The sequence below is a fragment of the Haliotis cracherodii genome, unplaced genomic scaffold, assembly GCF_022045235.1.
Source record: "Haliotis cracherodii isolate W230 unplaced genomic scaffold, xgHalCrac1.p SCAF_17, whole genome shotgun sequence".
Classification (NCBI taxonomy): Eukaryota; Metazoa; Mollusca; class Gastropoda; order Lepetellida; family Haliotidae; genus Haliotis; species Haliotis cracherodii.
In genome coordinates this window covers 206,320-233,639 of record NW_027266272.1, presented here as the reverse complement: position 1 = coordinate 233,639, position 27,320 = coordinate 206,320, and the positions used below count along the sequence as shown (strand labels likewise).

Genomic DNA, 27,320 nt, shown 5'->3' with positions numbered 1-27,320 from the left:
GCTTGTGACGCTGATCGTGTATTTTGACGTGGCCACTACGTATCCTGCAAATTTATCCACTCCGATTGCGGCAAAGTTGGTGACGAAAAGTACGTAACCGGTAAGTACTCACAACAATCAAACGTGTTGTCGTGCGGGAATCACGAAAAATTGGCGCAGTTTGCTTCGACCATGACACAGAGAACAACATTCCAGAGGTTGTCAGCCACATTTTGTAGATCTGTTGAAGCCATGTCTGCATTTTAGTCAGCGACTCAAGACTTTTTCCGGGGTTTTCCCTTGTGTTGTCCCGTTTCACTCCTTTGATGACGAAGTCACCACGGGGTTACCCCTTTCATCAGATGTTACCTCTAGTCTTCCCGAGTTTATTCCGTCAGCCATGAGGAACTCCTTAAACACTAATCCGTTGGTAAATTGAAACATTTTCTCTCGGTAGCCATGCTGACAGACTTGAAATGAAAATCGAGGTCAGTCGTGGGTGATTGGATGTTGATTTGTTGTTGACCCGAGTAGCTTGTACACTTGTTGTTCTGTTTTCACTGCTTGATATTTTTATCACTTTGTGTGTTTAATTAAGCTGTGGAATCATTAGTCTTTTGAAAAGTAATTGCTTGTTATGGTTTTTCGCGTTGAAACAATCTAGGCTAGATGGGCTTTAGAACATTATTTGATAGACAGGTAGACACATTTTGCTTAAAACTCTGCAAATTCTTTCATTTAAATGCCAAATCGTTTAGATAATTTTGTTTTTGATAAATTGTAGTAGAAGATTACAGCCGAAAGCTATTAGCCTACAGGTTTGAGGAAACAGTTTCATTGAGGATTTCCTTTTAGTAAAAAAGCAGTACGAGATACTGCACTTGGGTTCATTTTGACCCGATATTTTTGCCCAGCCAGGGTTCACATATCAGCATAAACTTGCTGAAAATCTATGTAACTGGATAAAATGGAATTATTACTGAAAACTACTGTTAACATTATTAAGTACAATTAAATTGCATCTTGATTAACATTCTGTTGGTGTTTTTTTAATGCTTATGTTCAGATTAAACGTTGGTACATGTGAAATGACATGATCAATGTTGATTTCAATATGATAATGAGTGGAATCCTTTAAAATGTTTGGAATTTGTCACCATAAATGCACGTGATGATGATCTCTGTGTGTAGGTCACTATTCACTGAGAAAAACAGTCTGTTTTGCAAGATAACAATGATAATTACTGAATCAAAAAAACAATATTTGTGTATATTAGTTCCCATTTATTATAATTATTTATTACTTGCCCGTGAAGAGATCACCCGTTTAATAAACATACAGCTTTATTACACATTGTGTAATACCAAAACGCGTGCTTATGTTCTCTCGGAACACGTTTCACGAACAAATATTGAAAGCTCTCAACATCCCTTGGCGTATTCAACGACATTGTGTGTGGAGATGATAGATCACTGGGAGGAGCTTATGTACACTCGATGACCCCAGCAACCTTGTTGCTAGGCTGACGTCACATGGCATTGTTTCCCCGATGGATCTTGAAACAAAATTCAAGAAATTACGTCATCGGGTATTGTGACGTCATTGTAAACTTTGAGCTGCAAGGCCCCGTTCCACAAGGCGATCGTACTCTAGCGCAACGACAGTCGTTAGTCTAAGTTAAATTATGTGAGTTGTGATAGCCTTAGCACTACGATAATTTTGTGGGACGAACGCCTGAAATCTAAAGGTGGACCATTGTATGATATTAAATTCATACGTTTCAACTTTTGACGTGTTTGAAGTATTTATTCTGTTAAACTCAATTGGATTATGTCATGCATGGATCGTGTAGGTGTCAGCCTATTTACACTCAACAGTATAATTCTAAAAACATTATTAATGACAAGTAATAAATAAAATACTAAACTCGCTCTCGTGTAAAACCAATTTTATGAAACTCGTGAATAGTTGTGGTATCTGACTCGCTTTCGCTCGTCAGATACCAGAACTATTCACTCGTTTCATAAAATTGGTATTACACGGGAGCTCGTTTAGTATTCTATATATCAATGGTATTGTAACGTTGTTGTGTGTTGGTATACTTTGTGGTGCTGAATTCCAAAGGTTGAATGTTTGTATGACAAAAAATTATCCGAATATGCATAAGTGATTTCTGTAATTTGTCATGGTTCATATTTGGTTGACTTTAAGCGTGAGTTCTGATGTGATGTCATTGTCAGCATTATTTCATTGTACCAACTGCTTGTGTGGATTGGTGGGATAAATTGTGGTCCCCAGCACCCCGTGCTTGTTGTAAGAGGTGACTAAATGAATCAGTTAGTGAGACTTAATGACTTGGTTGATTGCCTTACTTCATTGTTTGCCAATTGTGTGAATCAATGCTCATGATGTCAATCACTGGTTCGGATGGTCCAGGTTTGATTATTCACAGACATCCATCATGTAGCTGGAATATTGATTTGGGTTGTGTTAAACAACAAAGAAACAAATATTATTCTAACACGTGAAAATGTAAGGTAGAATAAAGGCCCTTTTTTATCCCATTTGAAAATTTCAAATTTTAAGTTGCAAAAGACTTTGAAATAAGGGTACAAAAATTATCGAACATGTTCTAATGTTTGACAAGTAGCCTCATTTCTTTCTTACAATTCAATTCCTGTTGTATTTTCTGTGGCCAAAATTTAAAAAAAAAAATGCAGTCATTGTTTGTGATTTCTGCAACCAAATTTTTTTTATTTTGAACACAATTCTGCAAACTGTTACGCTTATTTTTCCTAAATTTCATAGTCTTGCACCTGTTTTAACATGTGACAGACATTTTTATTATAAACTTATACACGTCTAGAATAGCTTATTGAAGTGAATCTGGAGATCACTATTGTAACCATGCAGACATGCAATACCACCAAAGTCAAATTCACTTCAAAAGGAAATAAATATCCATGTACATGTTTAAAAAACAGCTTTTGACCTACATGTTAAAATTCTGCAGAGTATTTGATAGATTCTGCAGCAAAGAAATTCAAAATTCTGTATGAGTTCCTCTCAAAATGTAATTTTCTGCAAGATATGTACATTTCTGCATAATATTGCATGACCACGTAATCCGCAGAGGCTGACGCTATCAAGTCTTGGATAGTTGACATGATTGAAACCACAAATATGGCAAGGAAGATCCAATGTTTCCTTCCTCCGGCATATAACGTATTGACTGGTAAAATATGACTGGTACCAGTATATTTGAGGGCTGATGGTCCCAGTGTCTGGTATAACCAAAATTCTAATGACGATGGACTGTTCTGACGTGACAACAAGTCGGTAGCTTTAATGATGTCACACCTCTCGTTATAACGCAACATATCATTATCAATACGGCTGTTTCAAATAAGGGCATTGTACATAGTATATCTTTTATTAGTGATCATGGGACCTGTAAATTAAGGCCAGGACCAGTATTTTCATTTGCTACTGGCCCACATGACCGGCAGATTAAAATGCCACCTGGAAACACTGGGATCTGAGTATTCGAAAACAGTCTGCAACCTATGTCGCCAGTTTCTAATAAATCAGTAGGCCGCTTGTATACACAACATTCCTGTATTACCTGTGAATACGCGGGACCATAGTAATATCAACGGTTTATGTGTCTGTTGGCACATGTACAAATCTTTTGCCAACTAATAAGTGTTTTATTCATTTGTTTGTTGTTAAACGCTCACTCCAAAATACAGCTACGGGGATGTCTGAAAAATTCTGAGTCTAAATATGAAGGATGTATGTATGGTACACCCTTAAAAGTTTGCATGTATTAAGTAAAATAAGTTACAGGCTGCCATTTGAACCCAATACAAAACCAGATAGCATATTTCTGCAGGCATCAAAGGGACTAGGTATTCTCTGTTGATGGAAATGGACCAACATTTCTCTGGCTTTCTTCAAGTATCTCTAACTCCAACAGTCATCCATGCGGACATGCTGTCAACTGTAGGGGATGATGCTCCTTCCTTTGTCACTGTTTAGAGGTGGGCAGCAGAGTTCGAGAGGTAAGGAGGGAGCCTCGAAGATGATCCAGATCAGGAAGACCTTCAACTCCCACAATTAAGAAAAATGTTGATAACATACTTGGTATGATTATGGATGACTTAAACACACACATCACATAGCCAACATAGTAGGCATCTCTCATGGGAAAACTTGGAACTTTCTGAGGAATGAATTTGGTATGAGAAAGGTTGCAGCATGCTTGGCACCACAACTTCTGACTCCTGATCAGAAAGGTCCTGAGGTCAACAACCGCCAGAGCAATGGAAGCATCTGACATCTCCTCTGACAAAGAGGGCAAAGTCTGTTCCATCAGCTGGCAAGGTGGGCTTTTAAAGAAAACTTTCTGGTAGACTACATCCTGAAAGGTCAGACTATTAATGGCCAATATCATGGTAATCTGCTTGGGCAACTGTGTGAAAATACCAAGGCTAGACATGGTGGAAAACTCACTAAAGGTGTTTGTTCAAGTACAAGTATGTTGTCACCATGGCTTTGAACCCATTACACATCCTCCATATTCACCAGATTAGGCACCATCAGATTTACATCTCTTCCCAAACCTGAAGAAAGAACTGTCTGGCAAGCGTAAAGCAAATGGTGATGCCATTCTGCTGTGGAGGACTCTTTTCAACACCAGGAGGAAGCCTTCTACACAAATGGGATCCAGCACCCCACCATCATGTCAGATGTGTGTGGACCGATGAGATCTAATGTGTGGGATTTTGTTATCATAGTAAAGTTCAGATCTTTACAGTCACCCCTTGTATATGGTTCTGGTCCAGACAAACCAGTGATGCTTTAGGTCACATCCCTTCTTCGGGGTACAGTGAAACCAGCGTTAGATATTGGCTCTAGTCCTTGCCAAACTGCCCAATACATGTAGTTAAGGCATCATAACGACTAGTAGAAATTTGCCCTTTTCAAAGGTTTTGCTAAGCAGCGTTAGAAATTGGCACTAGTCGTGTAGTCCTTGCCAAACTGCCCAATGGTTAAGGTATCATAAGGACCAGTAGAAATTTGCCCTTTATAATGCTTTTGCTACTTGTTATCATTATATAAAGGACTAGTGGACTAAAAATGTTAGTTTCCACCCCTGCTATGTGTTATCGTTGTAAGGACTAGTGGACTAGTTTCTGCTGCTGGAAACACCATCACCCAAATCCATTTTTCACTTTATAGTTTAACCCTGTGACAGTGTGGGTTAACATATGTCTCCATCACATTGCTTATCGTAAGAAGGAAGAAAATTGGATTTGGGATCAGGCTCAGTGACTTGTTGATTGCATGTGTGCATGTTGCCATTAATTTACATAGCTTGTGGCTTTGCTGACTGCGGCATATTACAACAAGTGTTATGCCAGGGATTTTTCTAGGATTCCAAACTAAGATCCCTTGGCATGCAATTTTCGACAAAATTATGATATTTTTCAAAATTTTATCATTTTAATGTTCTTAAATTGGGAATTTTTACTATCATTTGCTGCATAGATAAAACCTTGGGTGCTTAGTTTTAAACACTGTTTTGTGTTTTATACAAACTCTTAAGCAGGCCTCAAGTTTAAATTTTTACCAAGTAGCCTATAGTATTTTTTTTCACGTGGCCAGTGGTAAGATCAGGGTCAAGCCAATGTTGTAGGTAGCCAAAAGCATTTGAAATTATTTTTATCAAATAACAATTATAATATATACAAGTTACAGCACTAGTCTTGAAATTGTATCTGAATGGAAACTGTACTTGAATTTTGTTACTTGTGACTAGAACAATGATGCAGTTTATGTTACTAGATTATATAGGTATATACTCGCTTATCCAATGAGCATTGTCAACTAAAATAAAGTACAAATTACATTAATTTTTATGTATTTTTTTTTTTTTTGTAATACTTTTTTTATTCAGGGTTCAGGATACATTGTACATGATACAGTGCATATTAATACATTGACTGTTTGCACATCATTTGTAATGTGAGATTGATATTACTAGTGATAATAAATAATTTAATTCATAATATATATGTATCACATGATGGAGTCCCCTTTTTTTTATCATAAAAACAACAGCCATTCACACTTCTCATACAAACACCATTTACACGCTTTCACACAGGGACGCCACAAGCACTCTTATACACACACACACACACATTATATTCTCATAGAGACATCTCAAATCTCAAGTCAGTGGTTCCAATTGAATGATACGGAAATGTAGACACTAACACATGGGCATACCATAATATGCGCATGAACACAAGCATATATATATATATATATATATATATATATATATATATATATATATATATATATACACACACACACACACACACACACATATATATATATACACACACATACATACACACACATACATATACATATCCTAAAATTCAAAAAGGAATCTCATGGCGAAGTTTGAGTTCATTCTTTAAAAACTGTATGTTTGGTAGTATATTTTTAACTCTACATCTGTAGATAAAGTATTTTGTGAACAGGATAATTTTTATGTATTTTGGTTCATTTGGACTTTAGAAGGAATTATTTGCGTGTACAATTATTAGCAGACATGTTTTTCAATATCATCTGTTATTTATTTTGGTGTCTACAGATGTGTAGCAATAGAATTTAGTTGCCTCAATATATTTTTCTAGGTAGTCATTTGGCTACCTCTCAAATTTAGTCAGTAGACAAACTGAAATTTAGGTCGCATTGGCTACCGTTTTAGTCGCAACTTTGAGGCCTTTGAAATAACTGCATTTTCTTTGGACCTATGGGAAAAGTACTTTCTATTCGTTGTTGGTGATTTTTGTGTCTGCTTAATTTACACTGTGCAGTATTTAAGTGACTGCTGCATTTAGTCCAGCTTTCGCTCAATTGAAGATAACATAAAACTTCAACATCCAACATGTCTTAAAAGTTTGCTTGCACACCAAAGTTCATCATGAAAGGTTACCTAATATCTTCAATATTTAGCAAGTGATCATACAAGACGCTTCTCTGAAACATTTCTTTCAGGAGATGGTGCACATCTACAATAGTATGAGTTGTCCTCTTAAGTTTTCTTTCTTTGCCAAGTCGATACTGCTGGAAATGTTTCAAGAGCCATTTGTGACATGGAGCAATGATTAAATGCTCATCTAAATATAAGCTGTTTTCTATTCATATTGCCATGATAAAATGACATTTGTATGAGGTGCGATAATTTTGATCCAATGTTCTATATCAACCCACCATCATTTTTGACAGGACTAATTTGTTGGTTTCTATTTCAGATATGTCTGAAGGCAATGCTCAAGGAGATCTAGAAAATGGTTCACAAGGTATATCAGTAGTTCATGTGACTATTCCCAACCAGCCTGTCCAAGTCCAGTCTGTGATACAGTCCAACCAACACTCCGTCATTCAGTCTGCTGGCAGTACTGGCAATGTCCAGACCATTCAAGTTGTCAGAGTAAGTGCACTTTTTTTATTCATTGCAGTTTCCAATGATGGAATAACATATCCAATCATTTTATTAAACATACATTGTCATGATACCTGTCTAATTCATTAAAAGTCTGATCTTAATTTTCTTACTCTTGAATGAGAAAAACAAAATAGAAATATATGCTGAAAACTTACTGAGACTTGGTCAACTTGTATATGAACAACATGTTGTTGAAACAACCATTTTTTCATCCATTAGATTATTCTGCCTTAAATCAGGAATGCAGTAAACTGTTCTAGCCTAAATAACATTAACTAGCCTGAGTAGCTATCACATATAAGGACACCCCTAAAACCTCTGAAACTAGACTAGCCATCAGGATTCCTTTAGTTTAACATCAAACAAACTAACCTTGCTAGTGCCAGTTTTCTCTCCCTGCCAGAATGTTTTATTCTGTCATGAGTTTGGGAGATTAATTTTTTCTTAGCATGTATAAATAATGCTACTTTTTTGACAAATCTAAAAAATTAAGATGATAAACAGTATTTAAAATGCCCATATGGGGCCCCACATATTACATTAGCTGATAGTTGCCATAACTTTATCAAATTGTTGAAAATCAAAACATTGTATTGCAGTGTATTGTTACATTGTAACTAATGTATAACTTCTTGTCATGATATGGATGAAATATTGCCGATGTGACTTTAAATTTTAACTAACTTTCTGTAAATTTCTGCAGGTTGCTGCTGTTGATGATGAACTATCTTCAGATGACTCAGATGCCAAAAAAAGGAGAGAGATCCTAGCAAGACGACCATCATACAGGTGATTTGGCATATTCACCACACTTCTTTATTGTCTAATATCAGACTGTTTGAAATTAATTGAGTCTAGGGATACTTGTAATTCAGATTCAGGTGTCCATGAATTAAATAATTGAAGCAAAAATGTTAAGAGCCCCCAAACACATGGTACCAGTCAAGAGGTTTCTTTAAAGAAAAATCAAGGGCACTGGTCTTGAGTTCAGATGCCAAATTGTCGTTGTTAGTTTGTCAGCACCAATTCCATCCTTATTTGTTTCACCAGAGTGGAAAATGTCAAGCTGTCCCTTTCTCCTCTATCAACTTGTCACAATGCTGTTTCAAGGTGTTCTGAAACCCACTTCACAGACTCATAATAATAGTAACCAGAACTAAATCTACCCACCAGATATCAAGGCTCAAACATGTACACAGAAATACAGATTTCCAATGTATTTTTACAGTCAATAATTGTTTGTAAATGGTGAAAGGCTTTCAGATTCATCTATGAATTTCCAAGACCTAAGAAACATTGATATGATGAGTCAACACATTGTGATTCAGATTTGTAATAATAAAGTCAAATTTAATTTTTTGAAATGGTAAACTTCAGTTATGAATCTCCCTCTTGCAAACCCAGTCTGCGACTTTATCCACTTATCTTAAGTCCAGGGTTTTACCTTGACTTACAAAAGTGGGGGTTCAAGGGACCCCCAATAATTAATTTTAAGGGTCCAAGCAGGCATAATGAGGTCCTGTAAAAAATTAAACGGTGTCGTGTACTGTACATTTAGGTAATTACTTGAGAGCCTGGAATGATTCAGTAATCATGTGGACAGTGGTCATGATTGATGGGTGAAATAACATGACCCATGACTGCTCTTGATGCGCTGTATTTTTAATAAATGTTACTGTGCGTCCCTCAAGACGCAGTATGATCTTTTTCTACGTCCATTATCTACATTTTTATGTGTACTAGACGCACATTTGTGCGTCTCGTAAAACCCTGCTGAAGCCCCATGCCACATAACATTTCTTATGGTCTAGTAAGGTCAACTTGTCCTAGTTCATACAGTACTTACACTGACATCTACTGAAAGTAAAGCCACAATACAAGTTTGGACAAGTAGACTAAAACAATTTTGACACAGACTGCAAACCCAATGATAGAAACTAACTCTATTAGTCCACTAGCGCTTAAAAAGGGCTTATTTTAACTAGTCCTTATGAAACCTTATCTATTGGGCAGTTTGACAAGGACTATATTAATTTGTATAATTGAAAAGAATATTCTACAATTGTTGAAAATGGCAACTTTAAGCATCATATTCTTACATGGTAAAAGGTGCTGGAAGCTAGTGTTGTGGTGGCATTTAGCTCTACTACCATGACATTGAGATACAGATGTAATTATGGCTTTTAGATTAAAGAAGTTTTTTTCTAAAGTTTGACAATTTGTATGTCCCTGGTTAACAGCAGTATCTTCATGCTTTATATTTTTTCAGACCTTTTTGTAATATGGGCCTTCATCTATAAAGTGCCCCGAAGTCAAAATACAAACACATTTTAAAGGTAAGATTTGGCTTTGTTGCAGAAAGATCTTGAATGACTTATCATCACCTGTGTCTAAGATGGATGATGAATCTAATGACAGTCAGAGCCAGGATGGCCAAGAGAGTAATGAGGCAGCCCAGAATCTCACCAGTTCAGCCAACGCTGTGCAGTACCAACAAGCTACAGGTATGCTCACTGTCAAGGAGAACTCACTCATTAGCGATAAATTGCCAATTCATTTGGTTGACTGTGTCATTTTTATTGTTGTGCAATAATTGACCAACATATCAGATATGTTGTAAGTTTTAGAGGAAACCGATGCAAAAGCAACTCAGGTTGCACAAATAACAAAGATCACACCAGCTAACAACTATAACTTATCTATAACTATCTCCTCTCTGACAAAAGGGGCTGCCTCCCTGATCTAGTGGCAGAGCGTCCGCCTGGAGAGCGGAAGATTAGGGGGTCGATGCCTGTCCGCGACATACCAAAAGATATTAAGATGGACGTTACTTGTTGTTTTCCTGTCTGTTGCTCGACATTAAGGGGCCAAAACAAGGACTGGTCGACTTGCAGTCAGTATACTGTGTCTGAGTGGGGTATTCATGTTAAACTGAGTCATGGGGTTAGTACAATTTCCTCCAGGCTTGTACAAATTTCCAAATTTCCCCATTGTTTGAACATCTTCCTTTTTTGCCATATCGTAAAAGAAAATTACCTTGATTCAACCACTTTCCCTGGGAAATTGCTGGACTGACACTGGAAGCCAAAATTTGACATCATATTGTGTTGAAATAGTGATTTGGGGGTCAGTTTTTCCTTTGTTAAATTTTTTTTAAAATGAAACCTATATAAGTTTTGTCATGGCTTTAGGATTAGCAGTGAACTTTTGTGCCACAGACAATCCTGTAGTTTGTCTTTAGCAGTGATTAGCCTTTTTCTCAGATTGTGTTCCACCAAATGTTTTATTATTGTAGCCATTTAGCATACCGGGTATCATGTAATGTGTTGTTCAGCTAAAATCACTGTGATCAGGTGAACAGTTCAGCCTTTTGGTGAAATAGAGCCATGGCCTTTCATGGCATTATGACATTCTGTGATTTTTATGACTCGTAAGCCACGATGCAGCATGGATGCACAGAGAGTGATGGTTATTGTTTGTTTCAGTTGTTCCCGCTGGGGCCATCCAGATCACGACTCACCCAGATGGCACACCCGTGTCCCAGGGACTCCAGACATTGACAATGTCAAATGCCAGTCCCTCGACAGGGGCTCAGGGAGCTACTATTGTTCAGTATGCACAGGGGCCTGATGGGCAGTTCTATATACCGGGTACTGGTGAGGTTTATTTTGTAGATAGTTATTTCTTTATGATACAATTGTCACTTTTTATTTATGTTTTTTCTGTTGTGAAGTTATTTGTACCACAATCCGAAACCCCTGTCTTTTACAGTTTTATAAGTTAACATGAATCTGCTTGTCTGAGACAAGTAAAATTCAGGAGGGACTAGTCATATTTCCTTGAGGACTTTTCTTGTCACTTTCACCATTTCATGGATGACTGTACCAGGTCATTTTCAGTTCGCGACAGAAAGTCAAGTGAACTTTTGCCGTGGCCTATTTGCCAGTCATTTGTTGTGCATTGTGTGTCATAAACATCTCCTCATGATTGTGTACTCTTGTATTTACAGAGCTACAGATAAGCAGCGTATTTGTTTAAAATACCCCCAAAACATATTCAAAACCCAATTACTTTCAATCAACTTTTAACAGAAACTCATGCATCAAATAAAAAACTCAAATGTATTTAAGCTTTTTCAGCATGCATACAAAGGAGCTAATTTCCAAAACACAATTACGAGCTTTACTTTCCGAGTCAAGCCTATATATTGCGAACAATTATATACATCAAAAAACATTATTTCATTTTTGTAAAATCTTAAAATATTCACTAAGTTTGGGAAAAACCTAAAAGAGTGATTGATGAATAGATGAGTGAAAAGATATATTGGTTACCAAATGAAAAATCTAATAACTCAATTAAAATAGAAACCCTAGAGTAAAAACTCAGTTGCTAAATATGTTATTTGGAGCTCTGATTTATTTACTAATTTGGGCCTGCAATCTTAAATATGGGCTGGTTACATTTATCACCAACTGGCTTGTTTGGAGTCAACATTATTTCAGACACTGTTCATTTCTGGGTAATTTTTGTTTATAATGAAATGATATTTAGTACATGTGTAGATAGTAGTGCGTCTGAATATTTGCGTTTGGGCTTTTTTTGACCATGATCTTAAATTCTCTCAAGAGCAATAATCCTGAATGCAATACTCCATTTCACATTCACCCTTCAATTCTCCAGGGCATATTGGCTAGTACTTACCTGAAATTGACACTGGAAGCTGAACTTTCACACATGTGTTTCTCCTTATAATGACATCATATATGGTTCAAATGCATAGTTTTAGCATTAGTTTTGAGTCCTCAGCATTATATTTTAAAGTGTCAGTCATTGTTGACATTTAACTGTTGACTACATATCCAGGTGAGCCACTATTTTTGTGGACTAGTGAAATAAGAATTGTTCAAATGCATACACAGTCAAAGCAAGCGATAAGTTTACTTGATTCAAATGGCTGCCTGATTATCTTTTGTATATTTTTTACTATTCTGCATTACTCCTTAATGCATATTACTGCTTGTTCTTGACTGAGAAGAGAGCTGTGTGAAGGTCTTTGCTTGAAGAACTTGTTCGAACTAGCTGAGATGCCAACCCTATCACGCAGCTCCCATGTGACCAAAGGAAGTGACGTCACGGATCCTCACATTACTCTTGTCACTTGCTGAGAGAAGACCTGTTTTTTATCTATAGCATAAACTTGTTCAAACCCTTACATGTTTTGCTTCTTGAGTAAATGTTCATTGTCCCCCGCCGAGCGAAAGCGCGAAGCGGGGGACATAGTATTCACGACCGTCCGTACCAGCTGTTTGTTGCCGCAATATCTCAAGAACTAAACACTGTATTGTCTTCATATTTCGAACTATGGTGTATATACAGACTCCGCAGGCACCAGTCGGTTTTGGTGACCACGACCCCATTTTCAATGTCACAGCAGGCAAATCTGCTTTTGGAGTTGGAAAACGGTGTTGCCGCGATATCTCAAGAACTAAACACTGGATTGTCTTCATATATGGAACTATGGTGCATATACAGACTCCGCAGGCACCAGTCGGTTTTGGTGACCTTGACCCCATTTTCAAGGTCACAGCAGGCAAATCTGCTTTTGGAGTTGGAAAACGGTGTTGCCGCGATATCTCAAGAACTAATCGCAGGATTGTCTTCATATTTGGAACTATGGAGTATATACATTCTCCGCAGACATCAGTCGGGTTTTGGTGACCTTGACCTCATTTTCAAGGTCACAGCAAGCAAATCTGCGTTTGGAGTTGGAAAACGGTGTTGCTGCAATATCTCAAGAACTAAACACTGGGTTGTCTTCATATTTGGAACTATGGTGTATATACAGACTCCGCAGACACCAGTCGGTTTTGGTGACCTTGACCCCATTTTCAATGTCACAGCAGGCAAATCTGCTTTTGGAGTTGAAAAACGGTTTTGCCGCGATATCTCAAAAAACTAATCGCAGGATTGCCTTCATATTTGGAACTATGGTGTATATTATACAGACACCGCAGACATCAGACGGTTTTGGTGACCTTGACCCCATTTTCAAGGTCACAGCAGGGAAATCTGCAGATATCATCATGCCCTCATGCTCAAAGTGCCGGCGTAATATGTAGGCATGGGATCCCCAACCCCAGGGTCATAGAGATGTACAGAGTGTCTCCGCTTTCCCCCACAGCTTTCAGACGGTACCTCCGTATGTCCAGAAAACGGAAAACGCAACAGGCCAGGAAAACACCAGCGCCAGATGTCTGACTTATCCGAGTATTCACCCACAACCAGATTGTCTATCTCGGAGGATGACTCCCCGACCTCCATTACTATCATGATGTCGGGTCCCATGGTCTCTACCCAGAGCTCCCTGACGACCACTATTGCGTCTATTTTAATGGCGCCTATCCAGTCCACCAGACAGACGCATGGCGCCCAACAGGCACCCCGTCTACGGCCAAGACGCCTAAGAAGGATGCCCCTCTCCTCCAGTACATCCAGTACTTGCGAGCCATGCAACAGAAGCCGAAACCTATTGCCCCGACGCCTCTGCATACGCCTCTACTAGCGCCTATACAGATAGCGCCTATCCTTAAACAGCGCCGATACAGACGACAGCGCCTCATGGGACGCCTATACAGACGCCAGTGCCTCGTCAGACGCCTTTACAAAAGCACCGTCGACAGCTTCCGTAACGGCGTCTATTCTAGCGTCTCTGGTTGCGCCTATGCTTGCGCCTCTCCTAAGTGCGCCTTTACAGATGCACACCCGGGACAACCGCACAGACAGGTGATTAGCCATTGCGCGATATCCTTGTGGCTACGTGCTCTAATTCTACAGGCCAATGAGATCGCTGGACACTTGACTGGCGTCCATACAACGGCTCTCCAACACTTCCCAAGGTCCTGGAAGCGCCTAACCTCATGGTGACGGTTTTGTGGAAATCTCCCGCCAATTCTCCTCGTCTATCAACGTTGGTTGAACATTTCCTCGGAGAAAGCGAACATACTCTCAAAGATTTCCCTACCTACAGCGTGTGGTAGATATTATCTGCACCACAGTTAATGATCACAACCCCATGACAGATTCGGTATTCAACAAAATCGTCATATGCTTCCGGGTACCCAAGGGGGTCATCATTCACAACACCGGACCAGTCGTCACTCTTATCATGGGGATCAACTTGCCCCTACACCGGCAACGTCACAGTTCCTATTCAGAACTCGGACACACCACTGGTCTGTCAACCACAGGGTTCACGGGGGATTGGCTGTGGGTGGAGCTTGAACTAGTCCACTCAGCATACAGGGTAACAATTTACTGCGCAGAACGATATACATGTCACATGTCAAGAACTACGACTGTAAACATCGTCGACCCTAATCAGATCAACTGACCTTATGGGATCCGTGCAGTGTATTTGTACAGACTGGCTTGCATGATCACTTATGCGTAACACTGCAACCACTCGACCAGACGCCTGTCGCTGTACATCAATGACTCAATCCCGAGTCTCAGCCTTTGCCCGAGACGAGACAGCTCTCAAGACCCTGGCTAGGGTGTCACAGCCAGCCTTCACTGAGGCGTCCCAGTCTGGCTCATACCAGCCGCGACGCAACACCCTCCAGCGCCAGTGGCGAGGCACCACCTCAACCTCTCGGGGCAGAGGAAAAGGCAAGGCATCGGGCGCTTAACAGTCCCGCCGTGGCCACTCCGAGAGAGGTAATGCCGACCGCAGGGACTTCAAGTGAATAGCCAAACAGGCACGGCTGGGACTTCCACCCCCCAGCCGTCCAAGTTGTCTACACTCCAGTATGTGGGAGACTGGGTCATTTCTGGCAAAATTGTGAGATCCTGGGAACCCATATGTCACCAACATCATCCGACATGGGTACAAGCAGGCGCTTATAGACGACCTGCTCTACCTACCCCCCTACTCAACAGCAGCTACCAAGCCAGTACATCTCGGCGCTGCTGGACAAGAAAGCGATAGAGGTTATACAAGCCCCAGCCATAACACCGGGCTTCTTTTCACCTGTCTCACATGAGACCCAGGCGATCGCCTCGACCATGGCGCCACACAGCAATTGAGCTCTACTTGCCATCATGGAGAGGTGTTCTGGCAATCAAACACATTCATCGCCAGTCACCATATGCGAGATGTCGCATTGGAGGATGTGCTCCCCACGCACAACTTGGTCTGTTAGTAGTGCCCAACAGGCTCCTGTACTACACGTCAGTGACCTCGTCTCCAAGTGCAGAGCCCTCCTTTCGACCTCCACTGGCGTAAGCCCTGGACTAGAGGGTTCATGCCCCACTTGCATACGGCTCGGTTCTCCAGTCTCGCACTAACCGAGTTATTGTCAGGCTGCGCAGTACCAGGACACAACACATACCTGACTCTTCCCTTCAATGTAATGGTCATCCAGGCCGACCATACAGCCGAAGACGGGCTGAGGGAAACAGAGTTTCCCATACATGGAGTGGTCACCTGATGCCGACCACACAGCCGAGGACGGGCTGAGGGAATTGGAGGTTCCCATACATGGAGTGGTTACCCGAAGCCGACCACATAGCCAAGGATTGGCTAGGGAACAGAGTCATGAAATTAAAGATGAAAGTCCACATCTGAAGGTATGCCCACCTCTGGTTCAGTCCGATAAAGATGCATTAAGGAGTAATGCAGGATAAGTAAAAATTCTTGTAAAATCCTAGATATTTTTTATATTTGTATACTTATCCTGCATTACTGCGTTTAAAGGGACACACCCAGACTCCAGAGTAATGTGAGGATCCACGAAGTCACTTCCTTTGGTCACGTGGGAGCTGCGTGATAGGGTTGGCCTCTCAACTAGTTGGAGCAACTTCTTCAAGCAAAGACCTTCACACAGCTCTTTCCTCTGTCAAGAACAAGCAGTAATATGCATTAAGGAGTAATGCAGGATAAGTGTACAAATATAAAAAATATCTGGGTTCTACTAGAATTTTGTTTATCCTCCCGCAAAGTTTTGCAAGGGGGTATTAAAATGGACTGTGTCCTGTGTGTCTGTCTACACAAAATGTCGTTTCAGTGCAGATCTTGAAGTCTGTACAATATTTCTTCACCAAACTTGGCACTTAGTGAACAGGTGATAGTGAACAGGTGCCTTTTGATACCATTACATTTGACATGCAGTCAATATAACTAGTTAATTAATTCACGACAAGTATTTACCATTGTGGGGTATATCAATGACTTTGTCCTCTTGTTGATAATTTTTTGTGTCATGGGAATAAGATCATTGCAAAATTCAGTCTGGAAATATGTGATACAGTAGTGTTTGGGATAAAGTTGGTTAGCTGGAAACACTGGTTTGGCTAAATTCTTAGCTTGTTTAGTTGTTACTTATGATGCTTATTAGTGTTTGGGGTCATTAAAACAGTCTTGTCTACTTAAATAATGGGCCTGTGGCTTCATTACAGAATAAACACAATTATAACTATGATTGCTATTTCTGTGTATATCTGTAAGAAGATACAAATCACCTCTAGATGTACCCTTGGCTGTTTATTGATTAGACACTTGTTCTGTGTATAAAATAAGACATTGTTTTCACTTTTAATGTATGTTACTTTCCCAAAGAGGCAAATGTGGTCTGTTAATGCCTGTTTTGTGTTTCAGTATCAGTTGGTGGGACAGGGGTTCAGGCATACCAGATTGCTACATCAGGCGCCCTACCGCAGGGAGTGGTGATGGCAGCAGCTGGTAGTCCTATCACAAGTCCAGGGGGACATGGGGAGGAGGCTTCACGCAAGAGAGAACTTAGGCTGCTTAAGAACAGGTGTGTATGGTTTTGTCGGATTTAAAACATCCATACAAACATACTGGGCAGAGTTGTCATTTACCAATGTTCAATTGTAAATTTACTCCTGACTACGACATACAATACGACTACCCATTTCAATTAATGATTTATTTCTGTGTTGATTTTTCCAAAAGAAATATATATATGTAATAATATAACCTGGCCAGTCTATTCTCACACATAGAGTACATCACACCATATGCCCCTCGTGATTGGTAGACAACATATAACATATGACAACGTATTCTATCCATATTGTGACATCCCTTATAATGACTGAGTCAGTTGTGTGTACAACAAGGGGTTAAATCTTGTACATTGACTCTAGATAATTCCAGTAATAACTTCATGATATGTACTTCATGATATAAATTACTAGTGTTTGAAAATTAAAGATGGCGGTCATTGTGTCTTTGTACTGGTACTAGTGATGAAATGACACGGCAAGGTCATGATACAAAGGTCTTGATAAAATATGTAATGCAATACACTCTTTTATGTCAAATTGTGTTGACTATAAATATTTCAGAGTAGGTTCAATGGGAAAGCTAGCTGTAAACACATATGCAATATTAAGTAGTAAGATATTTATGTTAGCAATTGTATTGTCTGGTAATGATACAGAAATATAGTATCATTGTTAGAATGTGCAGTGCACCACCGATGTATCGTTTTATGCTTAGTACTTACCCTAAAAGGTGGTTCACGATATTGTATCAAAACCTTATGGCCCCAGGGACATCAAGCTACTTTTCCCCTATAAATATGGCATTAACATATCTTAATTGGTCCTGTCATGAGTGAAATAAAGCTCACTTCTACAGTCATAACAGTATTTTTTAACTTGTACTGCATTACATATTGCACATTGCTCTTACTAACAAAGTCCTAACTGAAAATGAATAATTATCTAGCAGCCCAATGTGACCTCCATGACATCTGATGTCGGAAGACATGCCCCCATGTCATTATTCTCTTCTTCACTGACTAAGCAGGACGTGAGGGACAATATCTTTTGGATTTTCAATGCATGGAAGTAATAAATTCCATGTCAGTATCTCCGGTCGTGGTTTCGTGTTTGTGCCATTTTTTTTTTGTGGCAGGAGACGCAAAAACAAATTCTTGACATGGTGATACTTGATGAATGTATTTTGCATTTGTTTATCATTTATATCATCGAGTAGATAAACTTATTTGCTATATGAATATGATTTTTCACTGACATCACATCATTGTACAAATAACTAGACTGAGCTGGTTTTTATGTTATTTGTGATGTTACCTTTCACTCCCATGTTACTGATGTTTGCTGCCAAGTGCGCTTTATGTAGAGGCAAGAAGTCGGCGAAAGATCCTCACCTCCGTGATTCTGACTGTCAGACACAGTGTCTCCCCACTCGTAGGTATGAGGATTTGGCCCTTCCTCTGTGACAAGGGCATCCTCACCTGTCTTAGGGTTATAACCAAGAGAGGGTCGGTCGGGCAGCCTAGTGGTTAAAGTGTTCGCTCGTCAGCCGAAGACCCGGGTTTGATTCCCGACATGGGTACAATGTGTGAAGCCCATTTCTGGTGTCCTTCGCTGTGAAATTGCTGGAATATTGCTAAAAGCAGCGTAAAACCATACTCACTCACTATAACCAAGAGAAAACAGCAACAGGCCCATCATAAGATGTCAGACCTTTGCTCTGCCTCTTCAGGGCCTTGGCTGAGCCCAGACCTAGCACTTTGGCCAAGCTCATCAATGGCCTGTGCCTCCAGCAGTGGTGCCTCATCTTAGCCCCAGGATCAGCCTCCTGCCGTAGCTCTGGACCCAATTAGACAATTTCACATGCTCTCAGCTGAGGTAACGACGGATAGAACTGTCATGTACTTGTTCGGTTACCATATGTCATTGCCGGCTAGCACCCCATCCTCAAGACAGCAGTCGCTTACACCTCCCCGGCTGCATCGTAGGGTGGAGTCCCTTTTTGTCTCCCTTCACTCCAGGAAGTCGGGGTCATCCATCCAGCAAGCATCTTTATCGGAACTAAACTACGACGACCAGGATCCTGACTTACGACTCTTACTCTGATGCAGTCCCCCGGATTGTTGATTTTCTGCCCGCATAGATGTCTACCAAGCAGGGAACTGACCCCCAAAAGACTTGCCATATGGAGGGAGGGAAACTGGTGTTGATTGCACTGCCACCTGACGTATTTGTCAAAAAAACCTAAACAAGGGTTTCAAAATCATACCACCTCGTTCAAGCTGCTGACGCATGCTAAGCAACAACCTGTACAAGGCCTGGATTATGCATAAAAAAAGCCACCTCAAAGTTTTGTTGAGGATGACTGGATACTCCAGGGTTGGTACCTCCCTGGTCTCGTCCCTGAATGGGGAGTTGCGGAAAACTCTGCCACACTTACCATATATCGCTGTCTATAAAGTGACCCAACGTATAGGAGTATACCCTGCCTATGAAGCGAATTGGAATGAAGCACGTCACCAGCGCATACACAATCCCTACATTTGCAATAAAAACATGTTTGTCTTCCGCAGAAAAAAAATTACATCATTTCCCTGATCGCGGAAGAGAAATGAACAGATCATAACAATTAAACTTGGTCAATACAAATTTAAAAGTTGAGATAAAAAAACACTAGACATGATCATTGACCGATTAAATTGTATTTCCTGTTCTGATAAGCACTGTGTTATATGCAGAGATAAAGATTACCGTGTGTATTTTCTTGTAACCTAAGCCGGAAGTAGCAATCAGCTGTACACATGTTTCTCGGAATCTACCGGTGATTTGGTTTATAATCATCCAATAATATAACTTTAAAGAATTTTGATACAATAATTGAAAGCATTGAATCTGATACTATTATTTTATTCGGAATAATTTATTCCAATATCATGTTATTTTAGTAGTATTTTACTAGCACTTTTTTTCCCGCATGGAACAATTTGACCAATCACCGCCGATGCTTCTGCGCTCGCGACAGTGAAAACTTTATGTTGACAAATAATTGTCACACTACAACAAATATGACTTTCAGCTAGTCAAAGTATGGCATTCATGATATACTGGTATATATCCATTCTCTATCCACTAAAGTCCGTTTCAAGGCGTCAATAGCGGTAATATGACCTTGGTTGCTGTAAAATAATGGTGAGTTGTGCGATCTTCCGTACAATTTTGCGGAAATGAAAATAAACAATATTGAATGTAATTTTGAATGAGATTAATAAAATAGATTATAAAGGTAAGTCCAGATATATAATGACCAGATAGTGTACTTACATGATTAGTTTGCGTACTTCAGTACGGATTTGTTGACATGGTATTTCCAGTGTTACATGCTCACAGTTATGTCTGTGTTGGGGGGAAAATCATCAAAACTCTTCAACCCTGTGTATAAGATTACCCCCCTTGAAATCCCTCTTATTCAAGGTAAGAAAAACTTGCCTTATACACAGTGATATACTGTATCATTTTTGGCGGCGTCCCTTGTGGCCATGAATGCATGCCTGGGAGAGCGGTCCATGCTTGTTAAGGCAGCTGGGAAATTTAAGCGACCATGTTCTACACGTTGGCCTCATTCACTCTCCTCGGGAGGCAGTGCCATCTATCCACCTTGACTTGGGGTCCACATTTTAAGACGACTTTGATCAGCCAACTGCAGACATTGCCAACACTTTTCAACAATCTCATAGCGCCAGTACCTGAACAAGTGGCAAGGACTGAGGACATGCAGGACATTCTCTCCACTCTGAAGCGATGAAAGATAACCCCATCAGGGCACCTACCAGCAATGCTGGGACTTCTGCAAAAGGGCTAGGGAACAGAGTGATAAGGACTCCTTTCATGAAAAGGGACGGATCAAATGTCCCAGAGCTGAGTCTGGCTGTGGAGGCCGATCCAGTTTCTCCAGGGTGAGAGGCTATAAGAAGTGACTGTCCAAGGGGACAGACACGACTGGGATCTTCTCTCATCTCTCTTGAAGATGGTACTTGTTGTTACCCTGCCTGGCGCAAGGCATTAAAGGGCTTAATCAAGGAATGGTCGGCTCGGAGTCCATATCTGAGTATGAGTTGGGTTAAGCTGGACTACCCGGTAGTACAAGCAGACATTAACCTCTCCTTACCTACAATTGGATATGTGCAATGGAATGCAGGATAAGTAAGAAATATTACATAATCAGAGTATTATGTCTGTTGAAATATTTATCCTGCACCAAGGGACTGGTGTCTTCCTCCCCATTGTACCATCAGCCCTGATGGAAGCTTTGAAGAGAATAATAACAGATAGGGGACGCGTCTTCCTACACCAGATGTCACAGAGGCCATGTTTGGCAATGAGTTATTGAAGATGCTATTAGATAGTCATTCATTCTCAGTTAGGACTTCGTGAGCACAATGTGCAGTATGTAATGCAGGATAAGTATATAAATAAACATATTACTCTGATTATGTAATTATAACTGGTAGCATGAATTGGGAATTGGTTATTTCACTTTGGGAAGATTTTCTGACGTTTGCTGCAGATTTGGGGCCGAATATTTGCTCAGGAACTGGTCTAGATAAATCCTTGGTCATATTTTGTGGTGTTCTGATGATTGATTTTGATAGAAGCTTGTGCGGTTACCCTTTAATGACATAATTACGTAATCATAAATTGTAAACATGAAACTATAAACATGAAACTGTTCACACACTGACATGTGTAGGTCCTTTTTTGAAACATTAATGATACATTTTGTACACTCTTAACAGTGTCAATTAGTGCATGCAACTGTATACACCACAACATTGCCTTGTGTTTTTAACTGTCCCTCAATCCCCGAAGAGACTATAGATTATGAATTGATTAATCAACTCATTTTGTGAACTAAAAACACTAATTAGACATTCAAAGAACTTAATTTGTGATACTCACAGCAGTATAAAGACTGGATGTGGTCTTTTAGCTTATAATGAGAATATTAGTGCCAGGAAATTACACTATCTCCTGGATTACACATAATTGGTTTACATGGACCAGACAGTAAGAAAGCAGGGGAATAGTATTTATTGGTTTCTTTGTATTAACCAAGACTGTTGGTGATTGTATTAATAAATAGCATCAGGGGAAATATTAGGGGACTGGACAATGGATAAGTAGATTTAATGTTATGTAGAGTTACTTCCCCTGTAATGAAACCAGAAATGCTATGATGTGAAAGAAGTACCCAAAGTGTTGGGTATACATGTGGTTCCCTAGTGACATTCAGGGCAGCATTTTTACAGTTTCAAACTACACTTTTATGTTGTAGCATAATTCATGTTTACACCAGATGTGTTCAGTTTTTGAAATTAATGATTGTCTTTCAGACCTTTATGGTATTTGAATTGAGGGACCTCCGAGTCATTAACTTTGAATATTAGGGTAATGACAAAGACCCATGACTTTCATGCTTAGACTGAAACACATGTATTAACATGAATAATGTGATGCAAGAATAAGTAGATTGTTCTGCTTTGTGGACTTATGGGTAGGCATTCTGATTATGCTCACTGTATTTTATCATCCAAAACTGGCTCCCACAGGAGATATTGCGTGGGTGAGATCAAGCGATATCTAAATCTACAGAGCAGAACTCAGAAACCATGGGAGATATCTTAACTACATTTGGCAGATAGAGAAGTCTAGTGGTGAACTGGTCACTTTTGATAGTTTGGAATTTAAAAAAAATTCAAAAATTCCAGTTTACATGGCAACGAATTTGGCTTAGACTGAAAATGGCAGTAGTGCTTGTTTCAGGAGCAGATCTTGAAAACTGTAAATATGTCTTCACCAAACTTGGCACATAGGTAGGTCTAGTGGTAAACTGGTGCCATGGCCGAAAGCTAAGTACTAGAATCTGTACTTTACTAAGAAAGTGTTATCCCAAATATAACATTAGTTACATTTGACCACTTTCTAAATGGCATTGTGTATTCATAGCTTTCGGCCATGGGAGCCGTGCCAATTCACACTTGTCAGGGGGGTACTCAAAGTACGTGATCTAGACTACCAGTTGTCGGACTTCCATTTTTGTGGAAGCCTCGGTGGCTGAGTGGGTTAGATCGCTGACTTTGTGTGCTGGCGATTAGGTGCCTCACCCTGGCAGGTGTGGGTTCGAATCCCGGACGGGACTCAACCCAAAAAAGTACTAGAATCTGTACTTTACTAAGAAAGTGTTATCCCAAATATAACATTAGTTACATTTGACCACTTTCTAAATGGCATTGTGTATTCACTTAGCTCTTTACTGGCATAAATGAGACAATGGGAATGATTTGAAAGAAGGTATTTTTGGTGTATGTCTGTTACCTGCTGAAATGTTTCTGTCACATTTGTTGTATGTTTGCATGTTGTGCTGTCAGCAAATGCCACCATTTGGTTGATGTGATTTTGTTCGTTTGTTGTTTAACGCCACTCTTAGCAATATTCCAGCTATATGACGGTTGCCTGTAAATAATCGAGTCTGGACCAAACAATCCAGTGACTGATGTCATGAGCATCAATCCACGCAATTGGAATATGATGACATGTATCAACCATGTCAGCAAGCCTGACCAGCCGATCCTGTTAGTCGCCTCTTTCAGCTAGCATGTTTTGGTGAAGACCTATTCTAACCCGGATCCTTACGGGTCACCTGGGACAAATTTTTTTTAGAGAATTGCAGAAAAAGAATCTAAATCAGTGTCTGCTAACCTCATCAATCTGCCTTATGTTTAGGTATTTTTGGGGGGTGACCTGATCCTTATTATTTGTGATGCTGTGCCTATTCGGGGATGAGTGCTGAGAAAAGTAATAATTTTCCTGGGAGATTCCTCACCCTTCTTCATGCAAAATAACACTTACATAAAGAACTGATGTAGGAGAACTCATCATGGGAACAATCAACATTGTCTGGACTGCACAAAACCCATGTATTGTATACTGCTGCAAAAGTGGAAGTATGGTGTCACTAGTGCTATGCTTCTATCTATGCAATCTTTACTTGAATTTGCATTGAATTTGAATGACTTGTACTCGAAATCACAATGTTATGTGACACTCGCAAGATGAGTCTGCCTCCGATTGTACTGTTCCTGTTTGGATATTGGGATGCTGTTTGTGTTAACCACTGTTGACATTTCATGTTCTTTTTGAAGGTTACATAAACCTGTTGGTTGTTCTTATCATTAGTAAAGAAAATTTGGCATTTCATATTTTAAAATGAAAACATTTTCACTCAAATTACAGAGAGGCAGCACAAGAATGTCGCAGGAAAAAGAAGGAATATGTGAGGTGCCTCGAAAACAGAGTTGCTGTGTTGGAAAATCAGAACAAAACTTTGATAGAAGAATTGAAAGCTTTGAAAGAATTATATTGTCAGCAAGATGGATAAGAGACTTGACACTGTTGAGTGGACTTGAGTGTAAAGCCTTTGATCAGTGTGAAAATTGAAAGGATTTTCATGTTTCAATAAAGTTGTAATTATATTCATCTTACAGAGAAGCTGCTCGAGAGTGTCGAAGAAAAAAGAAGGAATATGTCAAGTGCCTCGAAAACAGAGTGGCAGTGTTAGAAAATCAGAACAAAACTTTAATTGAAGAGTTGAAAGCTCTGAAAGAGTTATATTGTCAGAAGGATACATAGAATGGCAGATGTGTTTCTTGATGGACGAGATATGTTGCATTAGTCCCATGAGGGGCAGGAGATACCTCAGGGTTTGGATGAGAAGGAGGGAGAGAGAAGATACTCCAGTCTCAATATTCATAATATCTGGATGTGAGGAACACAGGTGTACACACTCAATGTGTTGTGTTCCGGGGCACACTGGTGTATTCTATTCATAATACATGTTAGAAGACACTACCTGGACAGTCAGGCCCAGGTGAAATGGATAGCCAGCCAAGTGTCTCACGCCATGGTGTCCAGTGAAGAAAGAGTGCAGTGGAAGTGCAGTGTTTGGTGCAGACCAAGTATGGTGACCAGTGCTGGTCCTTTCCACTCTGTTGCTTGTACAACAGATAGATGGTGCTAGCTGACGACAGAGTGGAATTTCATTTCTTATCTGTTTCTAAAGAGCAACTACATGTTCTCCATAGAAGGATTTATTCCCATGTCTCATACTTATTTAAATCTCACCATTTTGTTTGTATATATTGTGAATCTGTTTTGTTGGTCAGTCAGATTTTATGTCTGCTGTCAGACATACTTGTGTAACTGTGGGGGTGTTTTACCCCTTGTGCCAAGTGTCTATCTACATATAGTTACATGGATTTGTTATTTGTAAGATTGTATATGTAGCACACTGTATATGCTTGTTGTTAAAGTTTCCTGAACAAAGGAATTGTAACATGTTTTACATGTAAATACAGATACTTACATTTCAGTGTGTAACAAAGTTTTGTTGTTTTTTAAGAGGTTCATGCAGGTCTCTTGAGGCTGCAGAAATAGCAGCTTCTCAACACACACATGACATAAAAAAACCTATGTGCAGTCTGATCAGCACAATTTGGCCACTCATGTTGACTTTAGGCACATGAATAGATTAATTCTAGAATATTGCAAGCTCAGAAAGTCTTAACATCAGAACATAAACACAATTATGTGTCTTGTGACTTCAGAAGCAATTAAGTTAAGTAGTATAACTTAACATGATCATCATGCAACTGTTCTGATGCACTGTATTAATTGTTGAAGAAGCTTTTAATGCAAGTTTTATATTTTAATTGCAGTTAGCATGTTACAACAGATATAAAGATGTTACATGCTACAAGGACATTGTTATCCCAGGGTGATGAACTTCAGCTTTGACCAGTCATAACAAAAGACAACTGGAAACAGGGTTCAGTTAGGACAACAGTATGCTCTCTAAATTGCTCAAGGTTTCAAGTACACTACAAGGTTAGATGGGTAAACAGGGTGAAGCTGCTGCAGTCTTTGAAATAAAGGATAAAATTGAAGGTGTTCTTGTCTTTATGTTGTTGTTTAGTAATGTTAACCTCTGGAGACCAGAGAAATAGTTTTACTTATCCCTGATTCAACACATCCGACTCAACCTTATTACAGCCCACCATCATATAGCTGTAATATTGCTGAGTGCAGTGTTAAACAACAAACAAATAAACCGTCTGACCTAGCCATCAGACAATAGAAAGCAAACGTACAACATTATTGATTTTATGTAAATAACATTGCATAATAGGAAATGAAAACAGACGCATTTGTCATGTCTACATGTATGCATCTAAATACATTGCATATACATATCACTTGATTGTAATAATACCACATCATGCACATAGGGTAAGTTTTAACTCTTGGAACTTTGAATTGAGTTTGGAATTCAACACAAAAATACTGATAAATATTGTAAGTGTTCGCCTGGACAGGAGTTCAGCACAACCGGAGATTCAAGACAAGGGGGTTCCACTGTTCTATATGTGCATTTGCCAAACAGAGTTGTCCCCCTTTAGTTGTCAGAATCAACTGGTCAAAGCTTCAAATAAAAGATTGGCAACCAAACTTGGTTTACCCTGTCAAGACCAAGCTCAGTTGTTTAAACAAAGTGGTTCATGTCTTTACTCTTCTGTCACTTTGGGACTTTTAATGTTTGTAAATTAAATTGTAGCTGCATTTATGCCTATGACGGGAGGGTTTATTCTCAGATGTTTCCCTGACCAGATACATATGGAAGAAAACAAGAAGTGGTGCATGTTATCTTCACAGAAATGTTAAAATGAAATGTCACGGATGAACGAACATGTAAGAGATATACTTCGGTTCGAAAGTATGTAACTTCTTGCTGCTGTTTATTTCAGAAATCTGGACTTTGTACCGTTTTGTTAGCAGGGTAGCAGCACAGCAAAGGTATTGTCTTGGAACCTCGCAATGGCTTCAGTCGTATGACGTTCTCGGTAGGTTCTAATTTTAAGAATCTGGGATGGATAGATCCCAACATATTCT

At 39.5% G+C, this 27,320-nt stretch overlaps 1 protein-coding gene across 8 annotated transcripts; it reads left to right on the top strand.

Moving 5' to 3' along the window:
* Positions 1-26,309, top strand: LOC139464806 (cAMP-responsive element modulator-like). Of its 8 annotated transcripts, none has more exons than XM_071246323.1 (7): positions 1-89; positions 7,318-7,496; positions 8,215-8,300; positions 9,870-10,015; positions 10,997-11,167; positions 17,170-17,329; positions 24,860-26,309. In XM_071246323.1, the coding sequence occupies exons 2-7, from the start codon at positions 7,320-7,322 to the stop codon at positions 25,002-25,004; spliced, it is 885 nt and encodes a 294-aa protein (XP_071102424.1). In that variant the 5' UTR covers positions 1-89; positions 7,318-7,319; the 3' UTR covers positions 25,005-26,309. The 8 variants fall into 8 exon arrangements, with proteins under 8 accessions (XP_071102424.1, XP_071102420.1, XP_071102421.1 ...); XM_071246319.1 differs by having other exon boundaries at positions 1-100; XM_071246320.1 differs by having other exon boundaries at positions 1-100; positions 10,997-11,161; positions 24,609-24,951.
* The last annotated feature ends 1,011 nt before the right edge of the window (positions 26,310-27,320 follow it).